At 40.0% G+C, this 23,175-nt stretch overlaps 1 protein-coding gene across 1 annotated transcript in view; it reads left to right on the top strand.

Annotated features, from left to right (window-relative positions):
* MYO15A (myosin XVA) overlaps window positions 1-23,175 on the top strand; it is a 1,299,796-nt gene that overhangs the window by 477,277 nt on the left and 799,344 nt on the right. The window contains exon 29 of the mRNA XM_044070057.1: window positions 6,012-6,084. Within this exon, the coding sequence (XP_043925992.1) occupies window positions 6,012-6,084 (73 nt within the window). The remainder of the gene's footprint in view (window positions 1-6,011; window positions 6,085-23,175) is intronic.

The raw sequence follows: 23,175 nt of genomic DNA, 5'->3' as shown, positions 1-23,175 counted from the left end.
ATATGACTTGATTGTTTCTTAAGGCCTCTGAATTTACCGCTGGTGGATATTTTCTTATTATGCCTGGATAAAGTAACTTAAATGATAATTGTTTGTTGTTCCTAATTATCCATTTACTTGTCACTTTACTAGCATTTACTTTAACAGGTCAGGGATAACATATGAGGTAGAAAGACCTAGTAAAAAGCTTAAAAACTCTAACTTTATAAATAAAATAATATTAAAATCAAAAAGGGATGAAGGAGCTGTGATTGGGATGGCATTAAAGGAGCAGTATAGGATGAATAATAAGTGAGGGAGTAATGCATGACATACGCAGGATATGGGGATCTGTTTGGTTCAGAAAGCTTTGGAATGGTCAAGGATCTGGAGTGTGCAGGAGAACGAGGAACTTCATGGGATATACAGGAGCTGTAGATGATAGTAAATTGACAAGGCAGGAAAGAGTGAAGACAGAAAGTGGGATATATAGCCATAAGCACAGAACAAGGGATGGAAGCCAAGGTAAAGACGAAGATGCAGACAGCAGTGGAATGTGATAAGACAGGGAAACAGAATCCAGTACTCATCACTGTCTTTGTCTGGGACATATCAGAAGAATTAGAGAACAGGATCAAAGCGTTAGCTGATGACACAAAGACAGCTGCAGTAGAAGATGGCAGTGACGAGTCTATGGAAAGATTTGGGAAAGCTGTACAAGTGAGCAAAAAGTGATGGGTGAGATTCAATGTAAGCAAATACAGATTACTGAACCTAGGTCAAAATAGCCCTGGGGATAAAGCATCAGCTGAGTGTTGTGGAACCGGTGGCAACAGAGAAGGAGAGGCTCTGGTGGTGTTGGTCCCACTTGGATTGGACCACCAGGAGCACAGTCAAAGGGTAGTGACAGCAACAAATAGAACACATGGGAGTATCCTCAGGGGAACAGACACCAGAAGCAGAGAGCTAATTCTTCAACTCTACAGGTCCCTGTTAGACCACACCTTGAATAAATGTATGCAGCTCTGGAGAACATATAGGGAAAAGGGCATGAAGCTGATGAGGGAAATCTAGAGGAAAGCTATAACAAATATCAACGGGATGGAGGAGAAGAATTATGATCAGAAACTAGAGGAATTACAGCTCTTCTTATTAGCAGATAGGGGGCATGATACTGGTGCACAAACCCATGTCAAGAAGATATGAAGGGGTCATCCTGTATAGAAAGGGTAAATGGGTAAGGAGAGGACAAAGCAACACATTACAAGGACTAATGAATCCTGACTCTCCAAAAGACCAGACAGAGAAATGATAAGGGGAATAGTTGTAATGGGACTCATTTTTATTCATCAAAGGCAATTTTGATGAATTAAAAACACACAAAAGCAGTTTGTCAAAATCACCTCCAGCAAACATTAAAAAGATTTTTTAGGGGAGCAAGTCACCTGCACCCCCCACCCCACACCCTGGAATTATATTTACCAACTCTGGGGTTACACAATAGTGGAGAAAAAAGCAATCTCCTCTGTCAGTGAAAATGATTCCAGCGAACTGCCTTTGATTTGTTTGCATTTGCCAAAACTACCTTCAACAAGCTGACATGTAGGGGAGGTGGGGCATTAAAAGCATTCACAGGGCAGATTGGCTAGGCTAACTGTCTCATTCTGCCATCAAACAACTGTAATGTAATAGAGAATGAGCTGAGGGCAATGTTCTCAGAAGTCTTACTGCTGTCATATTGAGGAAGTAGAGGATTAAGGAATCTAAAGATCAGCTGTGGCAGCAGACAAGAAAGAATGGCTTGAGAATCATAAGAAGATGGGGGAATATGGCAAATAATTAATTTGTATGAAAGGGACAGAATCCATCTTAGCCAGAAGAGACAGTGGTGCTTAGAGCTAAGCTGGAAAGGTACAGCACAATGACCATCTCTTTAAACTAAAATGAGAGAGGGAAGGGGGTGTCATGGAAGCAAAAGAAGGAATAGGCATTCTGAGAATAGACAGAAGGAGAAAGAACAGAAAATAGAGCAGAAAGGTAAATAAGGGTTACTCACTGCATGCTTTTGTGGTATCACTCTGCAGTGGAAGAAGCCTTGGTGAGAAGATGTGGGAGCTGTATGCAGTGATACAATAAGAGTGATTGGACATTGATGGTACCACAGAAATATGGGCCATTAGTAACATTGAGCTGGAAATGGAGATTCCTAGGTATAAGATGTTTAGGACTGAGACCAAAAAGATGGAGGGATACAGGTGAAGCAATGATCTCCTTAAGTAGGGAAGAGTACAAAATGCAATTTAGAGAGGGGGAAGAACACATACCATTGAAGGGTTCAAAGGAGAAGGCAAGGTCAGGACCTAGGGCAAGTGCCCTGGTTGTTAAGGTATAGAAAGTGGAAATGTTAACAATCTATGGAAAGTGTCATATTCTAAATATGTAAACAGACGAGGATGAAACACTGCAGGAGATAATAAGGGATGGGGGTAGAAGATAGTTGTACTCACAGATATCTGAATCTGTAAGAAAACTGGAAAATTCCATGCCACGGGGTAGAAAGATAAAATATTAGTTGACTGAGGCCGTGCACCCTAAGGGATCCAGTCAACTGGTATGTGACTGCATCAGAATGTTTAGAATTCCCACTCTAACTAAGCTGGAGGAGGTCAGGGGTGGCAAGATAAAAAAGAAGTTACCAACAGTGGCCATTTCTCAGCAGTGACCATGTCTCTGTATGGTTTAAATTAAGGGAAGGATAGAAATACAAGCACAAAGATGATGGTGTGGGATTTTTTCCCAAGAATCTTATGCAGAGTAGCTGATAACCTGGTCAGAGTGGTACTTCACAGGCCTGTCCCCAAAGTGAATTTTTAATACCACCAGAGTCAGGGTCACCAACCTTCCCATATTGTTTGGTGAGTTGGAGATCAATGAGAAAGGTTGAAAGAAAGAGACTGAGAGAGAGACAGTGGCAGATGGAGAGATGTGTCAGCCTGAATGTTACCATAAACATTCAGAGTAATGCTTTGTAATAATTGCAAGGGTAGACCCTACACCCTACATGCTAGGATGATATTTGAAGGCTGAGTTGAGCAATGAGGTGTGGTTTAGGTTCATAGATTGTTACCAGGCTAATGACCATTAGGGTCTAGCTGCACACTTCAAATCATGTGGGTTCCAAGTACCATACAGGGGGGGCATGCTGGTAGGCAGGTAGTTAAGGATTTATAGAGGATGTGTTAGTTAGGATAATACTTATTTTGTTGATGGCCACTGTCCATAAGGGATATGGGTACCAGACACAGTGTAAATGTACAATTTCCCATCCAATTAGGATTTTAGGGGAGTAGATTATGACAAGATGCAGGAATGTATCAAAGGAGATTCAGTTTGCTAGAGGCAAACAGAGAGAGTAAAGTTTTTTGAATAGGTGAGAGATGGAGTACTTGGAACAAAAAAAAAAAGAAAAGGAAGAAATCCGCTATGGCTACACATAATGTGAGCATAGCAACTAGGGCAAAAGACAGGGCATACAAAAGGGGGAAAGTGAGCGGTAAAAGAGGTGCAGAGCAAGGAGGAAAGCAGAAAGACTAAATATGAAGTCAGAGCAGCAAATGTGCAAGCTGAAAGGGAAAAGTCAGAAAGGGTTAAGAAGAAGAACAAAGGCTTTTACGTTTATGGCAGAAATGAGGAATACAGGAACAGACCTGTCCAGGCTGAGCACATTTTTAGATAAGACCAGGAAATGCAGAGGAAAATGAATGAATAGTTCAATTCAGTTGTTACAAAAATAAATAAATAAAGAGGATGCAATACTATGAGGCAGGGAAAACAAAGGAGGGAGCGCAGTGGACAAAAGGGAAGGAACATAGGAGATTGAAGGGGAGCTGGCTTCCCTAAAAGAAGATAGAAGCACAGGTACAAGATGAGCTCCTTCCCAGAATCTTTTGAAAATAGCCAGTATTCATGCAGATCTCCTGACACAGATATTCAGCATATCACTGGCTAATGCGGAAGTGCCTGAGGACTGGAAGAAAGCAAGAAAGGTATGATTCTACAAGGTAAGCAGGAAAAACATGGGGGGCAGGAAAAATAGGGAGGACTGCAGACTTGTCAGCCTATGTTCAGTTGCAAGAAGTGTTACGGGCAGATGCTTGAGAGAAGGGCTGGCTGATTATGTAATGGACAGCAGTCTCCAAGACAACAACAACAAAAAAAAAACTAAGAAACTTGAGTTTGTGGAGTGAAGCAACTGTCATGGAAAACTGACCTAGTTTTATGACTGGACTACAGGTAAACTTAGCATGTGAGTATGAGTAGACAAGATCTACTTGGACTTCATCAAGGTATCTGACTGAGTCCTGTACAGTGCTACACCAGGAAAACTGAAGGAATTAGTGGTAGAGCTAAGAATGTGGAACTGGAATGCTGGATGGATGAAACGTATGATAGAGAGAGTTGTGGTGTAATAATGATAGATGGAATAAAGACAATGGCTAATGAAACATTGAAATATCTGAGGAAACATTATGTGATGACCCTCTTCAATGATGACATAAAGAGAGATAGACAAAGGATGGGGGAAGCGTCTAAGGATGGATTTTAAAAGGTTGAAGCAATGTGTCAGTTAAGACTCGGTAAAGATAAATGCAGAGTACTGCATTTAGACCATAACAAGTCTGATGTGAAGCATCAGCTGGTGATGTGAAAGTGACAGCAACAGAGAATGAAAAGGATCCTGGCAGTGTTGATTACATACTAAGCAAACCACCAGGAGCAAAGTGAGAGGTTAGTGGTGATAGCAAATACATGCCGTTTTGTACTCTTAAGGGACTAGATTCCAGAAACAAAGTACTGCTTCTGCTCAACTGGGTCCTGCTAAAGCCTCACCCTGAGTAATGTGTACAGCTTGGGAGGCCATAAATGGAGGACATCTCCATGCTGGACAGAGTGCAGGGAAAAGGCAGCAGAACACATGTGAAATAGATGGTAAAAGGATTTGACCAAACACTACTGCAGTTGGAGTGCTTCTCACTATACACTAGAAAAATGTGTGTGGAAGATATGATATGAGAGCACGTGATCATGTTATGGAGATGGGAAGGGATTTCCTGCAACAGTAAGGACAAATGGAGAGCAGGTTCTAAGGACCACCAACTCCTTGAAATTATGAAAGCTCTTCATCAGTCTCATGGAATAGACTGCTAAAATGAGAGATGGAGAGTGAAGACATGAAGGCATTCAAGAGCACACAGCACAGATTGAGAAATGAGGGTGAAAGTTGGGAATGGAAGGCTGATTAGATAGGATTATTTTCACATTTCACCATTAAGTAAATGCAATTAAATGTACAACTGCCTTTAGAAACCGAGTTAATTTTTTTGTTTGTTTTTGGGTCACATTTGCCATTTTAGTAACTATAAAAGCACTGCAATCTGGGTTGGCACAATGGGACAGTGTTGGTTCCTGCTTTTAAAAATAGTCATGACATTAGGATTATATACGCATCTTCAATATTTATGTCACTAGTTTACTATCAGAACAGGAGAGGTCATGAAAATATGGTTCAGTGAGCTACATTTTGACAAACATGCTTGCTTAAAAAGTAACCTGCTGAGAATAATTTTGCCATATCACAGAGAAGTTCAGGTTTTGGCACAAAATTTATTTTTTCCTTTATTCAGAATGGCAGCCTCTGACCTAATTACAATATGTAGAAGACTGTGGTTAGCGAAGTGCCCATACAGAGGGAAGGCAGAGGAAATAATTGGTGTAGGTTTCAGGGTGTGTGATTCTTATGGTTTACCTCTGCTCATTAAACTGCAATATTCACCATGATTTAGCTAGACGTGGTAACTAAAACATAGTCCAGTCAACTGTGTTTCAAGGAGTTGTATATAACCTATTCAGAAATGTGTGCCAAAGAAATTTTACTGTTGTGGAAGACAATAATTCAAAACCAAAAAATTCAGAGAATGAAGCATGTGTTGCAATGTAATTTAAAAGACTCAACCAGATGTTTTCCTTAATAGGTCAACAGCTTTGCTGTCCTGTACATTCCTGGACAACAGGAGAAGAAATAGCAGGAGATCTGTTAAGGCACAGGTAAGACCAGTTTCCTGTCCTCTTGGGATTCTGAGAAGGAGATATTTTATCTTACTGGTGAACTTAATGTTACCTAATGACCAGTAGTTTAACTCTTATTGTGGCTTAACTATGACCATATAATACTGTTGACAAACACAGGCTAAAAACCTGCTGTGTACTTGGCTAGCTGTCTTCTGTACATCTTACTCACCTTCACCCTCACTCTCTATTTTTAGTGACCATTCACTTTTCATGATACCTTTTGAGTGTCTCCTCAGAACCACACTGCATCACCAGTAAGGAAGGGAGTTCCACGAATCCACCTCATACTTTGAAAGTTATGTTCTTTTCATCGGACTGCAGTATCAACCTCCTAGGTATGCTAGCTTTGTATCATCCTCTTGTGTGTTTTGATCTTCTTCTAAAGTTTCATACTTCCACTCCCTCCCCTTGTAGTCTCGGGTTGCAACCCATCTGTTGTTTTTGAATTCATGGTTGCACATGTACGGCTACAAGTCTGCGATTTTATTCCATGTCCACTCCTCTTATATCCTTTAGCAGTCATGGAAGCCTTTGCATCAGCCTTGATTCTTTCTCTGGTTGTAGTACTCAGTACTGCATGCACTACCCCTAGTGGGGCTGCATCACTGTTTGGTGTGGTAGAACAATGACCTCAAGGTCTCATGAGTCCATACACACTCTGTTTAATTTTTCTATAGCTCTGCTACATTTTGCAGGATGATACCCTGTTCCTGTGATTTTTTTTACTCCATGGCCCTTTTCATCCTATATCCCTTCACCTTTCACCCCTCAAAGGAGTCTTTTATTGGGTTATTTTGGTAAAGTGACACAGCTGTCCTTCTCAGTTACTACTGCTGTATAATAACTGCCCTCACCTTAAACTTGTTTATAAAATAGACCTGACCTATCACCCAGATGGTACTTTGTGTCAGATAAAAGGGCTCTTACCAGAGCAGGCAGTAACACTGACTCCAGCAGAGCCCCACTGGCTACCCCTTTTATTGATTACATCTTTCCCTGATCACCACATTCTTTTCTTCTGCTCATTGCTCAGCCTGCCACATTTCACACTAATTGCGGTCTGCCTCTGTACTCTTCACTTTTCTGTATATGATGACATTAAACATGCACATATAGTCTGGCTAGATATTCAGCAGGTTTTCTTGGATCATCACAATATAGGATAAAACTGAACTGACAAGATCTCTTGTCAATGTAGCCAGTCCATTAGAGCATTTTGCATTCAGGAACTATATGCAATGACCTTTGCTAAAATAACTTATTGGCTTCTTCATGAGTGTGGTAAGAATCTGGCCTCTGACTTCCAAATCACTCCACAGATGCCATTAAAAGAGTGAAAACACTCTAGCTATCTTCCAGTCACCCAGTTCATTAATGATCCAGTAAAATATGTCAGCATTTCCTCCACAAACACTTCATGTGCTTCTATCAGGCTCCTAGTACCTATAGCTTATTGTGCCACTCACCCGCCCACCCCACCCCCAGCTTCCACATAAATCTCTCAATGGTCTAGATTTTCACAGAATGTCTAGAGTTTTCCTTTATATTTTTTGTCTGTTCCTCATAAAATTTTGGTTTTCTGCAAAATCACTAGTTAATTATTAAGGACTGAATTCAAAAAATGATAGACATTTGAGTTTCAGACCCCATACCCATCAGAAGACTCATGCTGATGCGAAACCTTTTATTCTGCCAACTTTCTAAGTTTGTAAGAACAATATTTAAATAGTGTCCCTATTTTCAGCCTTTGTCCCCCCATTTTTTATGACTTTGTCCAGATCTCCTGCTTTAAGAGGTTATGCTTCCACATATCCGATCCCATTTCTTCTTCTGAGAACCTATAAAAACAGTGTATATCTCTTATTTTCTGCTAAATGTCCATCTCTTTTTTCTGCTAAAATGTCCACTTTTGCCAGGCAGCTGCCAAAATTCTTGCTTTACATTTCACTTAGGAAAAAGAAGACAAAAAGCCTAATGAAAAATGTCTTGGCTGAAGAATCTATGTGTAAGTAAAAGAAGAATCGGGGGTGTGACTATTGAATGTGACTGTAAGTGATACTTCATAAGCATTTTGTTTAAATCAGAAGCTGACTCTGTTTACTCTACCTAGACTGAGTTTACTAAATTTAGGGAAATCAATCAACAGAGAATGACAGTCAAGATCTCAGTATAGCAGTAAGGCTGAACACTGCCAGCAGCAGTTTCATGTGACCATTCTTTTTGTGGTTACATAATTGCAAACTAAATAAGAACAAATGTTTTAAATGTCTAGAATGCACTAGAAATCATATATCTACACCAACTGTTAAAGGGTAGCAATGCAAACCAGCTAAAGGTGAAACTACAGCATTTAAAGAAGTGCCCTAGGAAAAAGCAATCATATAATAAAGAAATAAAGTATTACTTAGGGCCTCTTTTGGCTTTTCCCGTTTAGGGGTCACCACAGCGAATCACCAGTCCGCAGATTGATTGACAGTGGTATTTTTACGGTGTCAAGTTGCCAGCCCGGCACCCAACTTTCACAGAAGGCACACACATACACACACGCACCTATCTGCATGTGTTTAAAACTCAGTCGACCGTTTGGAGGACATGCAGACTCCGCACAGAAGGAGCTCCAAACTAGAATTGAACCGGAGAACCTCTTGCTGTGAGGTGACAAATTCAGAAAATTGTGCCACATTGTGGTAAGTGAATATATGAGACAAGCAGCCACTTGGAGGATATGTGTGATTCAAAAATAAATGCTTCAGAACATGACTGTGCTGAGCAGTATGTTCTGACATGGTATTTGCTAACAACCATATAATGACATGGTAATGAGCAATAGTATTAAAATCAGCATCTCTGTGTATGCTAATGAGGCAAAATGAAATGGAGGAGTGATTCAGAAACATATGAATGATATGCAACTGAGCTAAACCTGCTACTTATTTGAACATGTCTGAATGATCTTGTTCAGACTAAGTGAATCATTAAACAATGCAAGGGGTTGTTGCAGCTTTAGCAAACGTGCATCTGCAAAAGGCTGTTATTGTCACTGCTATGGCTGGTGGTTTGCAGTCTCACCCCCAGATGTGCAGGGTCGTCCATCTGTGCTTAACATTTCATGGACTGTATGACACTGACATCGTCGACTAGTACCATGTTGATAAGGACACCAGTCAAGAAACTGTAGGCATGGATCAGCCTCATCTGCAGCCGTGTGTGAGTTGTGGAGTACCTATCCCAGATGATTTTATGGTATGTGTGGCTTAAGTATATTAGTTACAGGGGCCTTCCAACAACTTACTGGGGACACAGTGGGGATATCTCAGGCATATGCCTCAATAGTACTACATCAGTTTCTTGATGCCATGCTTTTGTATTTGTGGTATCATGTGTAGTTCTCATGTACCCCAGAGGAGAAAGCCAACAGCATGGATGATCTGGAGGACCCATTCTCTGTGGTACTGGGGGCCATCGATTGTACCCACATTGAAATAAAGGGCCCACCTGGTGACCTGGAAAGAAGGAATATGAACCACAAAGAATATCACTCCATCAATTGTTAACTGGTCTGTAACCCAGAAGGCATTATTTACAATGTGTGAGTAGGCTACCCAGGCAGTTATCATGACTGCCACTTATGGAACACCAGCAACTTGCATCAGTGGAATCCTGGGGTGACTATGCACAGGGGTAACTTGTTGGTGATGCAAGGCATGCCCCGGAGCTCTAGCTCATGACACTCATAAGAAATCCACAATCTCAAACAGACCATTTGTATAACAATACCCAATTGCAGACAAGAAACATTGATGAGCATGTGTATGCACTAATGAAAGCATATTTTCACTCTCTGTTGTCATCCAGTGGTGCCCTGTAGTAAGACCCTACCACATGTGCAAAAATACTTTCCATGTATGCAGTGTTGCACAACATTATCCTTAAGAAACTTTTGCAGCTGAATGAGCATTTTCAGGGGTAGCAGTTCTCAGCAAAACAGATAATGAAGGCTGAGTCAGATGAGAAATCATAGGAGTCAGTGGAGGAGGAGCCAGCAGCAGGGGGTGATCATCCCAGAGAGAGGTGGGCACAGTATGCCTTGACACTAGCAAAGAGGCAGCAGCTTGTGTATAGCTTCAGAAAACAGTGCATAAGAATAAGGCAGATACACTACAGTAAAAATGATGTATGCAAAAACCAACACCAAGCTGTGGTTACCCATGCAAAGGCTGATCGCTTTCTGCATCAGACATAGGCAATGCAAGGAACAATGTGCAAAGAGCAGGGCACAGTTATCATTTGCAAAGGTGGAGAAGATGGCATACCAGTGCTAGTGTTCACAGGGAAGTATATGACCATGAGTGCTGAGGAGTATAAAAGTAAAATGTGCTGCTCTGTAAAATTCCAGTCCTGGGAGGTCTTTAACGTTGAAAAGTGCCAGTGTGAATGGAGGTGTATACTGAACCGGGGACTGTGATGGGGTGACAGTGGATCTGCGGGGAGACAACCTCAGCAGTAGTGGAAGTTTTGTGGCATGGTCTACTTGACAGGTATAGTGTATGCATGGTAGAGGATTCAGCATACCATGCATTTTCATGCCTACAAAAGCTGTCTCTACCTGCAGTTGCACTGGCTTTACCACTACCATGGCTAGATGCTGGTGTGCCTCATAACCTTGAGTGATGCCTATTATGATACGTGCCACTGTGATGACAGCCATGACCATGGGAATGGCCTGTCCTGGGAGTAGACACCTCTACAACAGATATTCTGGTGGAACTACCAGCACTGCAGGAAAGGGATCTTGGTCATCCAAGGTGACACGGGCTAACAACAGTGGTTGTAGTAAATGACCAGCTCCATGGACAGCCGTTTGCCTCTGGCAGGTGATACAGAAAAGGCAGTTCATGTTTCAGTGTGTGAGTGAGTCTATCTAAGGAACCACACAAACAGGGCATGCACTACCTTAGGTCATCATGCACACCAGACATTACTCTCACTGTCTCTATCATGGCTGTGTTGGTACTAGCCTGTGCCTCCATGATAGCTCTGCACATAAGCTGGGTTCCAGAGACTGTCATACCAGCCTTGGGGGGATGGTGTTAACCATGTCTCCAGCAAGCACCATTACCTACCCCCTCCACTATGTGGCCTTCTCTGCATGTGAGTGCTAGCAGCAGATTCTGACATCTGTCTACTGAGACCCAGCAAACCTTCATTGAGCAATAATGTCCCCATTAAGCTTTCCTCTCTGTAATGTATGGGTATAATAGGTATCCACAGACAGGGAGGCACAGAGGCTGTGTCCATGGTCTCTGCAAGGAATGAAGTGGTCATAGTCCCTGTGTCCATCACACATGCTGTAGTTCCTGAATATGCCACTTCATATGTGATAGTGGGTATGCAGTGGTCATAGTCCCTGTGTCCATCACACATGCTGTATTCCCTGAATATGCCACTTCATACCCACCGTCATTATCAAAGGTCATAGATCCTCTGACTTCAGGTGGGTGCAGTTCTACAGTGCTGGTGATTTATAACGATTCGCCTATGAATACACCAAAATAGAAATATCCAGTGTAAATATGACCCTGCACAAGAAGTATTCATGCAACTGACAGTTTTAGAAATATCAATATGACAAAAAGTAATGCTTTATGTGCATGCCTTGTGCAAATGGCTGTGGATGTTTAACCCCTGATGTTCTTGTATAACATACGCAGACAGCTTTAATAAGTTTTATAATGACTAAGGCATACAAATGACTTGCAGGTATTGACACAAAGAAATAGGTTTACATTCCTGGAGCATTTGCAGTTTTTTTTGTCTCTGGATCCTGTCCAGCTCTGCCCAACATCCAGCACCACAATATGGGACTATATTGATGTGCTACTACCTTTGAGAGAGACCAGGACCTCCTCCATCTCCATGAGGGTGGTACACTCAGTGGCCCCCTACCTGTTGCTGTATGCTCCTGTGCCATGAGTTGTGCTTTTTCTTGGACACCCTGCATCATATTAGTGTCTTTGCAGCACACCATTTCATAACCATGGTCCATCCCACCAACTGCTTTAACATTTGTTACAATGTCTTCAATTGGGGTTCCAGGTTTCCTTTCTTGCTAGGACACAATGGGGATACAGTAACTATCTGGGGGGTCATATAGGATGTCTGAAGACCAATAAAGTAAATAAATAAATAACTACATGCATAAAAAATAAAGTATAGAATGCATGGTAACAATCCATCGGCAATCAATTGTTAGATAAAAAGACCATTTCGCTATAGTTTCCTTATGGAAAACAATAAATTCTACAGTCTAATAAGGCATTTTCATATTTTACTTATTCTGGCAATATGTACAACACACAGAATAATTAAATCTGTTGCACTCAAGAATTATGGTTTAGGTGAAATGTTAGTATGCTGCAGTGTAACAAACCACATCGGTAGCTAACAATACAAAATTAGCGAGAGAATGGTACAAAGATATTTGTTTTCAAAGTAAAAGAGAAAAATAATCTCATAAGACAAATTCAAGAACACTAAGTTGTACTGTTTTGTAATGAGTTTGGATTTAATTTAGAATTTATTTCAAAATTTACAGCAAAAATACAGACAGCCATTTGTTAAACAAAACAATTTTAGCTTGAGCAACAAAAAACTTCTTGTCCTTTAAAGCTCCTATATATATATATATATATATATATATATATATATATATATATATATATATATATATATATTGAAAATGCATTTGACAACCAATTCAGCCATGACAGACCTGCTGGGATTCATAGTCAAATGGCATAATTATAGTGAAGCACTAATTAGCAGCTATGTGAAGGGTACAGGAATTCAAAAGGCAAATTTGTAATGTATTTTTTATAACCCAGGACAGCCTACTGGACACAAGTGTTCCTTTTCAGGAGTGGTTCAGGAGTACTGAAGTGATGTAGTTAGGGTCAAAGAGTAGATAAATGAAGGCTGTGGGGCTCAAACTGTGCGCTACAGGAAGCAGGTCTTTAGCAGGTCACAGCCTAGCACTAAGAATTAGGCAAACTGATGTAACCTAAACACAGTGCATTTCACACCTGTGTGGCTACAAAAAAGACAAGTTAAATTAAAAAGTATATTCATTGTTAAAATATTAACATTAAACCCGTGGACTTCACGCTGCCCAGATTATTCACAGCTAAATAATAAGAACACTGTCAACATTCAACAAAACAGGAAGACCAAGGATCAGACACAAAGAACATGCGATGATGCTCCTGTTTACTACAATCAGTTTCCTTCCTTTAAACTATTATCATGTCAGGATGCAGGAACTAAGTATTTATATAAACACACACGGATGTAACCATTATATATAGCCACTTCTATGACTGTGTACACATCAGCTGCTTTCTTGCTAGCAAATGAATGAGTGAAAACATGCATAAATAATTACCTAGAAATATATTTCAACTCACTACTGTAAGAGCCATACAGAGTAATTATATGCACCCCATACCATCTGTACAGCTTAGGTCAAGAATCGGAGGCAAACACCCAAAATCTGGACCAACTTTTCAGGTTGTGCATTAGCAAGCATTTTCTGAAGGGTACAAAGTCTGAAATTCACGACTGTCATTATTTAGTGACTGCAGTTCATAAAACTATTAAAAAAGCATAACTTTTTTATGAGGGACTGTCCACAAATATGAGAGAAACAATTAAGGACAGATGGGAATTGTAACCTTTATACTGAGACATACACACACACACACACACACACACACACACACACACACACACACACACACACACACACACACACACATCAATAACAGTATTTTGTAGGTTTCCCCCTCAGCTATTACTTGAGATTAAGTGTATGAATAAATTAATAAATAATGGTCCAGAAATATAACTCAGTTTGCTGCTGCCAGAACTATACACTGCACCTCCCTCATACTTATCTTAGGAATTAGAAACAAAGACATAAGATCAGAAACAGATTTTAAATATTTCTCTGATACACTTAGACAAGTCTGAAACTCACATGCCTGTCATTTGTTTGTGACTGCAATCTGCAACAATTTGCCAGAAAGCCAAAAAATATTGCAAAGAACAGACCATACTAAATCTCAATTCCTTTGCTCAAGAATTAAGGACAAAGCCAAAAAATAATGGCAGGACAAATTTTAAATATTGTTTTATGTATGTGTTAACCAGATATACCCACTGGACAAAGTGTTCCTTTTTTCAGGGGTTACCTAGGAACACTGTTTGGTTAAATGACTTGGTCAATATCAGACAGCAGGCAAATGGAAGTGAAAGTATTCCAATCTTGTATTTTTGACTACAGAAAGCATTGCATTAATATTGCAGAGCCTTACATGTCAGACAACACCAAATCACTTAAATCATTAACAGAACAATAGGTGTTGCATGGCCATGCATTTTCTAAACATTAGCAACTATGAAGCTATAATGACTGGCATTACTGAATTAATGTAATCCTCAATGAATTATTTGAAAAAAGGTTAAGGAGGGAAAGGGCATCAATATGAGGCAAAATCAGACATGTTCTGTAAAATTTGATACATACAAGAAACAGACTATATAAAGTTAACAGAATAACAGGTTCTGCAGCAGCATGCATTCTAAACAAAAGCTATGAAACTCTAATAAATGGCACTATTGACAGACTGTAAACCTCAGTGACCTTTAACCTTCAGTGATTTATCAGAAAATGAAGAAGTATGAGAAGGTCTGGCAGTTAGTGCAGACAATTAAAGTTCTAAGCTCTCATTGAGTTGACTCATCTAATCAAGGATATAGGGTTTGATTCTAATCTACCTCCATTTGCCTACTGAGTGACTCTCAATAAATCACTTAATCAGATAACCCCCCACCCCCAAAAAAAGCACCTTTAGAATGGAGGAAAAAAGTTTACACAGTATTTTGCAATTACATATTTCCAGTTCCTTGGTATCTAGTCTCTGGGCTATCTTTCTGAAGTAGATCTCTGGATGCGATGTTCTGTCTACACATGCACACACACACACACACACACACACACACACACACACACACACACACACACACACACAAACACACACATTCACTTCTTTCTTGACTTCCACTGACCATGCTTTCAGCTATATCACCAGCTCTTTCTATCTGCTATTTGAATACTTCATGTACTGGGGCTGGAACAATATTGTTTTCCACCACTTCCTACACTGGGGTGATTTACATCCTGGTCAGAGAGGAGACCAAAACAGAGACTTTTTTAATGTTTCTTCCTGGAAATGGGACACTCATCATGACAGTGAGGCATGTGCCGCTGTGCACCCTGGTGTTGTGACCTTGAATGTCTTCTCATGCACAGTAGAAGCAGGGCTGGTCAGCTACATACAGACCAAAGAGCTCTTAACCATGGAGATGGCGTGCCTGGAGCAGCCCCTCATTCTCTGCATCTGACAACTTGGGCTTACATGAGAAAATGGTCAGCACATGCAGCCTGCTTTTTAGGCATTGTATGGAAAACAATGGAATTAACAGCCTTGTTCCTTCATGGACCTTATAAATCCTAACATCACCAGTATCCTACTAGCCCATATAGCATGCTGGTTAGTGTTTGGCAGTTACATATCTTTATCCACAATCTTTAAGTAATGTCAGGCTAATGGGTTTAATGAGGACCTTCCCCCCAAAAACAGAAAAAAAATCATAAAACTGCAACTGAACATGGAGACATGTCTGTTTCTGCCACTGTTACAACTAATTTTACTGCTGAGATGTGTGCAATGTATACAACAATAAAATATACTGAGCAGTGTTCTGAGTATGTGCTCATAAAGGTGTCTCCTATCAGGCATAACAGTCCTGCAGCCCAGCAACTAGAGTACTCTTGCAATCCCCCTCTCGGTACATATTGTCCAGCACACTTAGAAATACTGTCAAACATGCGTCTTATTCTCAACAGGTTGAATGGCATTTAAAAGCAGCCATACAACAAATGAATGGAGTTGTAGAAAGTAGATCTTATATTATAAATGCAAAAAATATTCTGCAGAACTATGTATTTTTTGTAATTCATTATTTGCAGGTACAATGTACAAGATGCAGAGGCTTTTTCCTTAGCATGATGAGGCTCTGTACTTATCATGCTTATACTGTGCAGATTCACTTGGCTGGGCACAATGATTATGTTAATTATGGCTCAGTTCATTATTGTTTCTAAATCATTCCCTTTGCGCAACAAGCATACCTGCTTGCCATCATACAAGTATACTCAATGCCATGCACCTGCCTGGATCCCTGTGGGAAGTACTATGCATGCACTGTCAAGGGTGTGCTTTAATGTGGTACTGTCATTCCACCTTTAACTGTCTGTAAACAGAGTCACTGCAGTGCCTAATTTCTTAGCAGCATACACAGAAACAGAACTGCCAAGTTTCACACCTTAAACTGCCATTGTGATACATCATACAAAACCTATACTTTTTAAGTTTGCAATCCATTCCACAAATGAGGTGCAGTCAATGCACATTAGTGCATTGTGGATGGGATGCAAGAACTGATTTTGGCACCAACTCTGCCATTTTTCCCCTGACATTCTTCAAGGTGAGACATCATGGCTAGAGAAAAAGAGGGTATTGCTGCCCTTTATTGCACAGAGGTAGTGTGTGGAGGAATCAAATCATCTGCCATCAGGATTCTACCCCCTGCCTTATTCATGCTTCCTCACTACCTTCCAGAAGTATCTTCTCTGCATACATGTAGCCTTGGGTTAAAAAAAACAGAACAGCACACATGCCTCATAACCATGTGGGACAGCCACTAACCTTCTTCCTGTTGCTGTGACTGTGCATGCAAAATCACCCCGAATGCCCTTGAGACTCATGCTCGATAGATGAGCACTACTGTTGCTTGTACTTCCTTGTGGCAAAAACATGATCCTGCATGATCTTCCCACAGGAACCTGTTGCTGCTATTGCAATGAGGATCTTTATTTTGCTACTTGTCACACACACTTGCCTGGCCATATACATTGTTAATTAGTATCAGGGCTCATTGCTCACCCACAGGAAACAGAGAAGGGTTGGTCCTCAGTGTTTCTGAATACCCGGGTTTGGGTCTGAGGCATGATTTTTAAACCAGATTCACATTTTTTGACATTCTATGGGTTTAGTATTATGAGAATACAGTAGTTAGCACTGAAATGTTAAAGCTAACTTTAGATTTCTTGCATAAGTCACATTTTAGTCCTGTTTATTTATTTTTATTTATGATTTTTGTTGCCTTCCTCTGTCCTGGATCAGTTAGCACTCATTCCATAGAAAGTACAGTTATGTAAGTTAAACTCACCATTACAGTAGCTTTTTGAAGTCCTCACTGCTCCAACAGTCTAAGTTAAATGGATTCCTGCCCAGGATATAATGACCAACCAATCTCCAACAGTTTCTAGCTCCCCTCCACATATGCACCCAGACTGGCATTTGCATAAATATGGTTTCTTCTTTTTAGGTGAAGGTAACAGCCATAAGAACTTAATACATATTACTAGGAGCTGTCTAGGAGAAAACAGGGTAGTCAGGTTACTCACTCCAGAGTCATAAAGTATAAAAATGCAAAAACTCCCTTAGGGCCATTGTACCAATGCCATGCATACCTGATTTTTTCCCTCTAAACTAGTTTTCCACACAGAACATGGGAATTTGTTTTCTATAATATAAATACTTGTATACATGTCACAAAATGCAGATAAGGCTTAATGAGGCCATTAGTCATCTGACAGAATAGTATGCTACAATGCTAGCAGTCCCAGACAGTGCATCCCTTGTCTAGTAAAACAATTTAAACTGATGTGTGAAAAACAGAGTTAAACATTTATAATATGCTTCCAATCAAACATAATGATTAGAAAATATACAGCTGTTTAATTACAAAAGCTGCAGTGAAAAGCTACTGAGTGTGTATTAATTGGGCCCATGTACTCCAAAAGTCCACTTTTTCAAATGGACAAAACAGAGTTTACTATGGATAGCCAGTTGTTTGTACGTCTGCATTTCAAAATGCAGTTGACATTGAGGACTTTTCTTTTCCACTTTTTCTGTGTCCCTGCATTGCTAGATATACTGGACAGATGTTTAGTAAAACAAACAGGACATCAAAGCCGTTATGAACATACCAATACTCAACTTTTATTCATTCACTTTGACTTTTAGTGTCACAGGACTATGAAAGAGACCATACATACCATTGTTTAAAAAAATGAAGCTTTCATCCTTCAAAGAAGGCATCAGTTAAATTCATAAAGAACCATAATAATGAATATCAGAGGCTGAGTGACCATCTCTTCCATCGAGCTGACAACCACACAATTCATAAATAGAAATGCACAGACACTGCTTTTATGCTATGATTCTGCACAGAACAATGAACAATAAAGTGACAAGTGCACAGTGGAGGCAGTGCCAGTTGTTCCTAGAATATCAGCAAGTTTTCCTCCACTTACACCTCTCTGGGACCTGCCCAAAGAGTCCTCTTCCTGCACTCAGATGGCTCATTCATTCCACTGGTGGTGACAGTCAGGCATACCTGGACTAGGCATGAGCCCTACAACCAATTCATTCCTGCCTAAGAAGCTTTGTCAGGTCACTAGTTCCCCCTTTGGAGAGAGCTGGTTGTTAGGGAACAGGCCACCTTCAGGTCCCAAGGAGTGGCCTATCCATCCTTCTCACAAGCAACTTGCTGACTTACAATTAATTCCAGGTCAGGAGGAAGAGGCGGCAGATGTGCTTCTATGTACAACTGCCATCTTCCCTAGATCCACAGAGCAGAGCTTCACATTGATAGTGCAAGCTTACCTGGTCTTTACAAGCAGGCCCAGCAGACTCCCTCCACCTCACACCCCACCAAGTATAAACAGATTGACATCAGCAACTGAAATCATCCTCCCCGACTTGTTTACTCAGACACTCCTGCTGCAAATCAAGCATAGGCCATCTCAGCTTTTGTAAATTCATCCCCTGTACTATGCAGCTTGGAGGAATGGCGAGTAATTTGAGTACCATAGTCACACTGAGTAAACTACATTTTCTTGGCTTCAGCATTTAGTTTTAAATTTTGTGTTTCATAAATTTTCCCCCATCTAATGCACACATCTGGAAAAAAATCACCAGAAAGGCATATACATGTTGCCAGTATTATGAAACAACCACCTAAATTAGGAATATACTTGGGAAATGTGTAGATATAACCAGCAAGCTATAGCACCTGACAACGCACTCCCCCATCAACCATAGAGTCCACACATCCTATCCTAGGTAGTAACATGCGTGTGGCTTAGATGGTATCACTACATGGAAATGAAGAACAAAAGATGGGACATCATCCTCCCCTCTTGTGCAGTCAAGTACATTGAAATGTCCACAATGAATTCACAAGTTTTGCTAATGACTAGCATTTGTCTTTCCACAGCAATGCATTACTGCACAGCTGTCTGGACTGTGTTATGAATAATATACAGGGGTATGGTGGACAATTCATAACTATCCTGTGCACAGCCTAATTTAACCCATATGTATGACTTCTAGCTTCCATATCAACGTCACATGCACACTATCTTTCCTAATGCATTTCTGCATGTTCTGCACTGTAATGCAGTCCAGCAATACGGCTGCCATTATTGGTATGCTATTATGACTGGTCACGAGGGTGACTGCAATCATGCAGCATTGACCAGAGTGCATATGTGTGTGGAGACACCCTGATGATCCCAACTGGCTACATTATCTACAAGGAATTATTGCATTGCAGTGCTGCAGTGGAGCTGGTAAAGGTGCATCACCCATGCTTTCTTGGAGTTCACTCTGGCTGGAATGTTGGACTGCATTATGGCCTCTAGCTACACTCTTCCATGCAGATATTGCTGCAGTGCACTGCCTTGTTTACTGAACTGCCTAGGCTGTTGTGTTCTGTTTTTTTTAGCTAAACAGCACTATTCATTGTGCTTCATACCTATTAATCTTGCCTTAAATATTTTTATACAACAGGTACTCTTCCGTGTTGAGCTGATAGTGTGGCCTGCACAATTACTCACTCTAGTACCCCTTACTAGTTCTGACAAAGCATGAGCAACACCACTGTGCACTGCTTTCCTTTGGAAGAATACATGTGAAGCAGAAATGGGTTTCTTTGGTTCTTTGCTGGACAGTGTGACTACAGTGACTGTTACAAAACGAATAATAAACACAATGACAATAGAAAAAATACTCTTGGAATAAAATCACATTAGACTTGGTTAGATTGTTTGGGTAAAATTGCAGACTGTTCAGCAAACTGGTTGGGGAACAAAGTAGAGTTAGTACAGTAATCACATCAGTTGAAGGTCAGCTAGATTATTTAGAGACAATGGCAGAGTGGACAAAAACTGTGGGGAACAAGATTATTGTAAGCATTGTAATATCATTTGCAGAATGTTACATGAAAGAAAACAAATATGTGTGTTAAATACATTTAATTATTATATGTATTTATTTATTCATTTGATCAGTGAGTATGTGAACTTATTTTAATATGGCTCTTTGCAGACATGAAGATAATGGATACATAATGTGGTTGCAAAAGTTATAATTACTTAGTGAGATACATGTTGCACCTGCACAAAATAAATCCTAGGTTAACAATAGTCAAACATCTATTCAACAACATATCTTTATGTCAAGTGCATTATTTATAAACTAGAATCATGCTTAAAATGAATGTGCCTACTAACTAGATTTTTCTTTTTGTTTCTGATTTTCTCTGCATTATCTGCATTATTTAATAAGTTAAACTGATATCATCAATATCACAAAAAGCATGCATTTTCTGAGGAACAAAACAAAATTCTAAGTAAATTTAGGGATCTCTCTCCAAGTCGCTACAATCTGAAATGTATGCCTGCTACTGGTTCCACTGCAGTCCTCCTGTCCTCACTAATGTCACATCCTTTCTCCAGGGTAACCCTTAGGTTCATAGGTTCATAGGACGATACTAGGCTACTGGACAGGAGGCCCTTATAAGCCCAGCCAAGAATTTTGCAAATGTTCCTACAAACTCAAACCTGAGGATCATGGCCTGTGTCTGTTCAGTTCCTTTAGGTTTAATAAACAAGGGACGTAGAGCCAAGGGCCATCATTTGACAGGATAAGCCAACCTTCCTGCCCCTTGAGTGGCATACAGTAGGGATGGCAGACATGCCTATATGAATCTTAGCACTCCATTTATAACTGTATCTGGGAAAAGGGGAACCTAGCCATTATAATCTTAACCACTTCCTTACCACCATCTCACTGTACAAATTTGTTCCTGGGGACCAGGGACATGACTGATCCCAGAGTGCTTTCTCTAGCACACCAGAGAGCTGCTTTTCATGTTCTTGTTTTTGATTACATTTGACTTGTAATGCCTGACAAGCCCTGACTGTGACCTACAAAATACTAGTTCAAGCAGTGGCTCGGGAACTAAAGTGGATATGCAAGAGGGAGACAGAGAGAAAGGAAGAAGTGAGTGGCCATTTTAAAGACTTTCTCTATGAACTTGTAGAAATTAAATATGGTTTATTATTTAACACAAATGCAAAAAATCACAAGAAAGTATATTAAATTCTTTAAGCACATGGCACAGTCAGCAATGACATTCTAACATAACCATTGAAGTTGAACGCCTAATTTTGTTTACATTTACAAAATCCAGGAAATAGTTGTGTGTGTGTGTGTGTGTGTGTGTGTGTGTGTGTGTGTGTGTGTGTGTGTGTGTGTGTGTGTGTGTGTGTGTGTGTGTGTGTGTGTGTGTGCGTTTGTGCGTGTGTGTGTGAGAGTGTGTAAAAAAAACACATATGTATATACGTGTGTGTGTGTGTGTGTGTATATATATATATATATATATATATATATATATATATATATATATATATATATATATACGTGTGTGTGTGTGTGTGTGTGTGTGTGTATATATATATATATATATATATATATATATATATATATATATATATATATATATATATATATATATATACACAAACACAGACATGTTATTTAGATGGCCTTATCATGCATTCAGCTCACAGAAAAAAAAAGGTCATACAGCTGATTGAAAATCAGCTGATAGCACACTGATGGCTTTTTTTCCTGTGTGAGATCATGGCCAGTGGGGAGTGCAGAATATGCCCTTTCCCCATTATGGTGTGATCTCTGAGTTTGCATATGTATAATTAGCAGGAGGTGTGTGGTGCACTGGGGCTTGCTGCCCTGAATAAAATACTAGTATTTCTTTCAGTGTTAAGATGATCGAGCAGTTCTACTCTCCAGGTGAATTTCTTGACATACCTGTCTTGAACACACATAATATAATCCTCTATGTTTCAGCTTTGTGTAGCTTCATATCACATTTCCTTATGATCGTGGCCTTATTCTGTTTGGAAGCTGTACTACTTGGTGAATTTTTGATTTCAATGTTTTAATCCCCTCTGTTGGGTAATATTAGGTATGGTATATTCCTTTCTGTCAAGGTTTTGTAAATCATTTGCGTATGTCCTGGTTGTTCAACAGGGCCTATTGTATAATACCCCCTTTAAACCTTTGACAGTAACAGCGATCATTATTTTTTTGTCATAACAAGATTGCAACAGTCACATTTTTCTTGCTATAACACAATTGCTGTAGTCGTGCATTTTACCAGAGTTTTCCAAAAAGCTTTCTATACCTGTATTTCATTGTATGTATATTTGGATTACCTTTTGGTGAATGTGAAAGACTATACACCCCATCATATCTTGCCATATCTTCTTTCAAAACTCAATCCTATTCAGTGTAATTATAATCCTAATTCTAAAACTACATAAACTGCAGACCACGGTACACAGTTTATAAAGGCAATTGTGAGACATACTCTACTAACAGGTTTGTCAGCAACACACAGTCAAAGAATAGAGGAGGGAATGTAATCTCTGTCAGGGAAAAGCCAAACTATGCATAACATGATAGTAGATTTTGTAGGAAGTATCATTTAGTTAACAGTGAATTATTGTGA

This window comes from Protopterus annectens, chromosome 1.part0 (assembly GCF_019279795.1).
Source record: "Protopterus annectens isolate FY-2018-M chromosome 1.part0, PAN1.0, whole genome shotgun sequence".
NCBI lineage: Eukaryota > Metazoa > Chordata > Ceratodontiformes > Protopteridae > Protopterus > Protopterus annectens.
The sequence above is the reverse complement of the archived record's forward strand: the minus strand, read 5'-3'. Positions and strand labels throughout refer to the sequence as shown.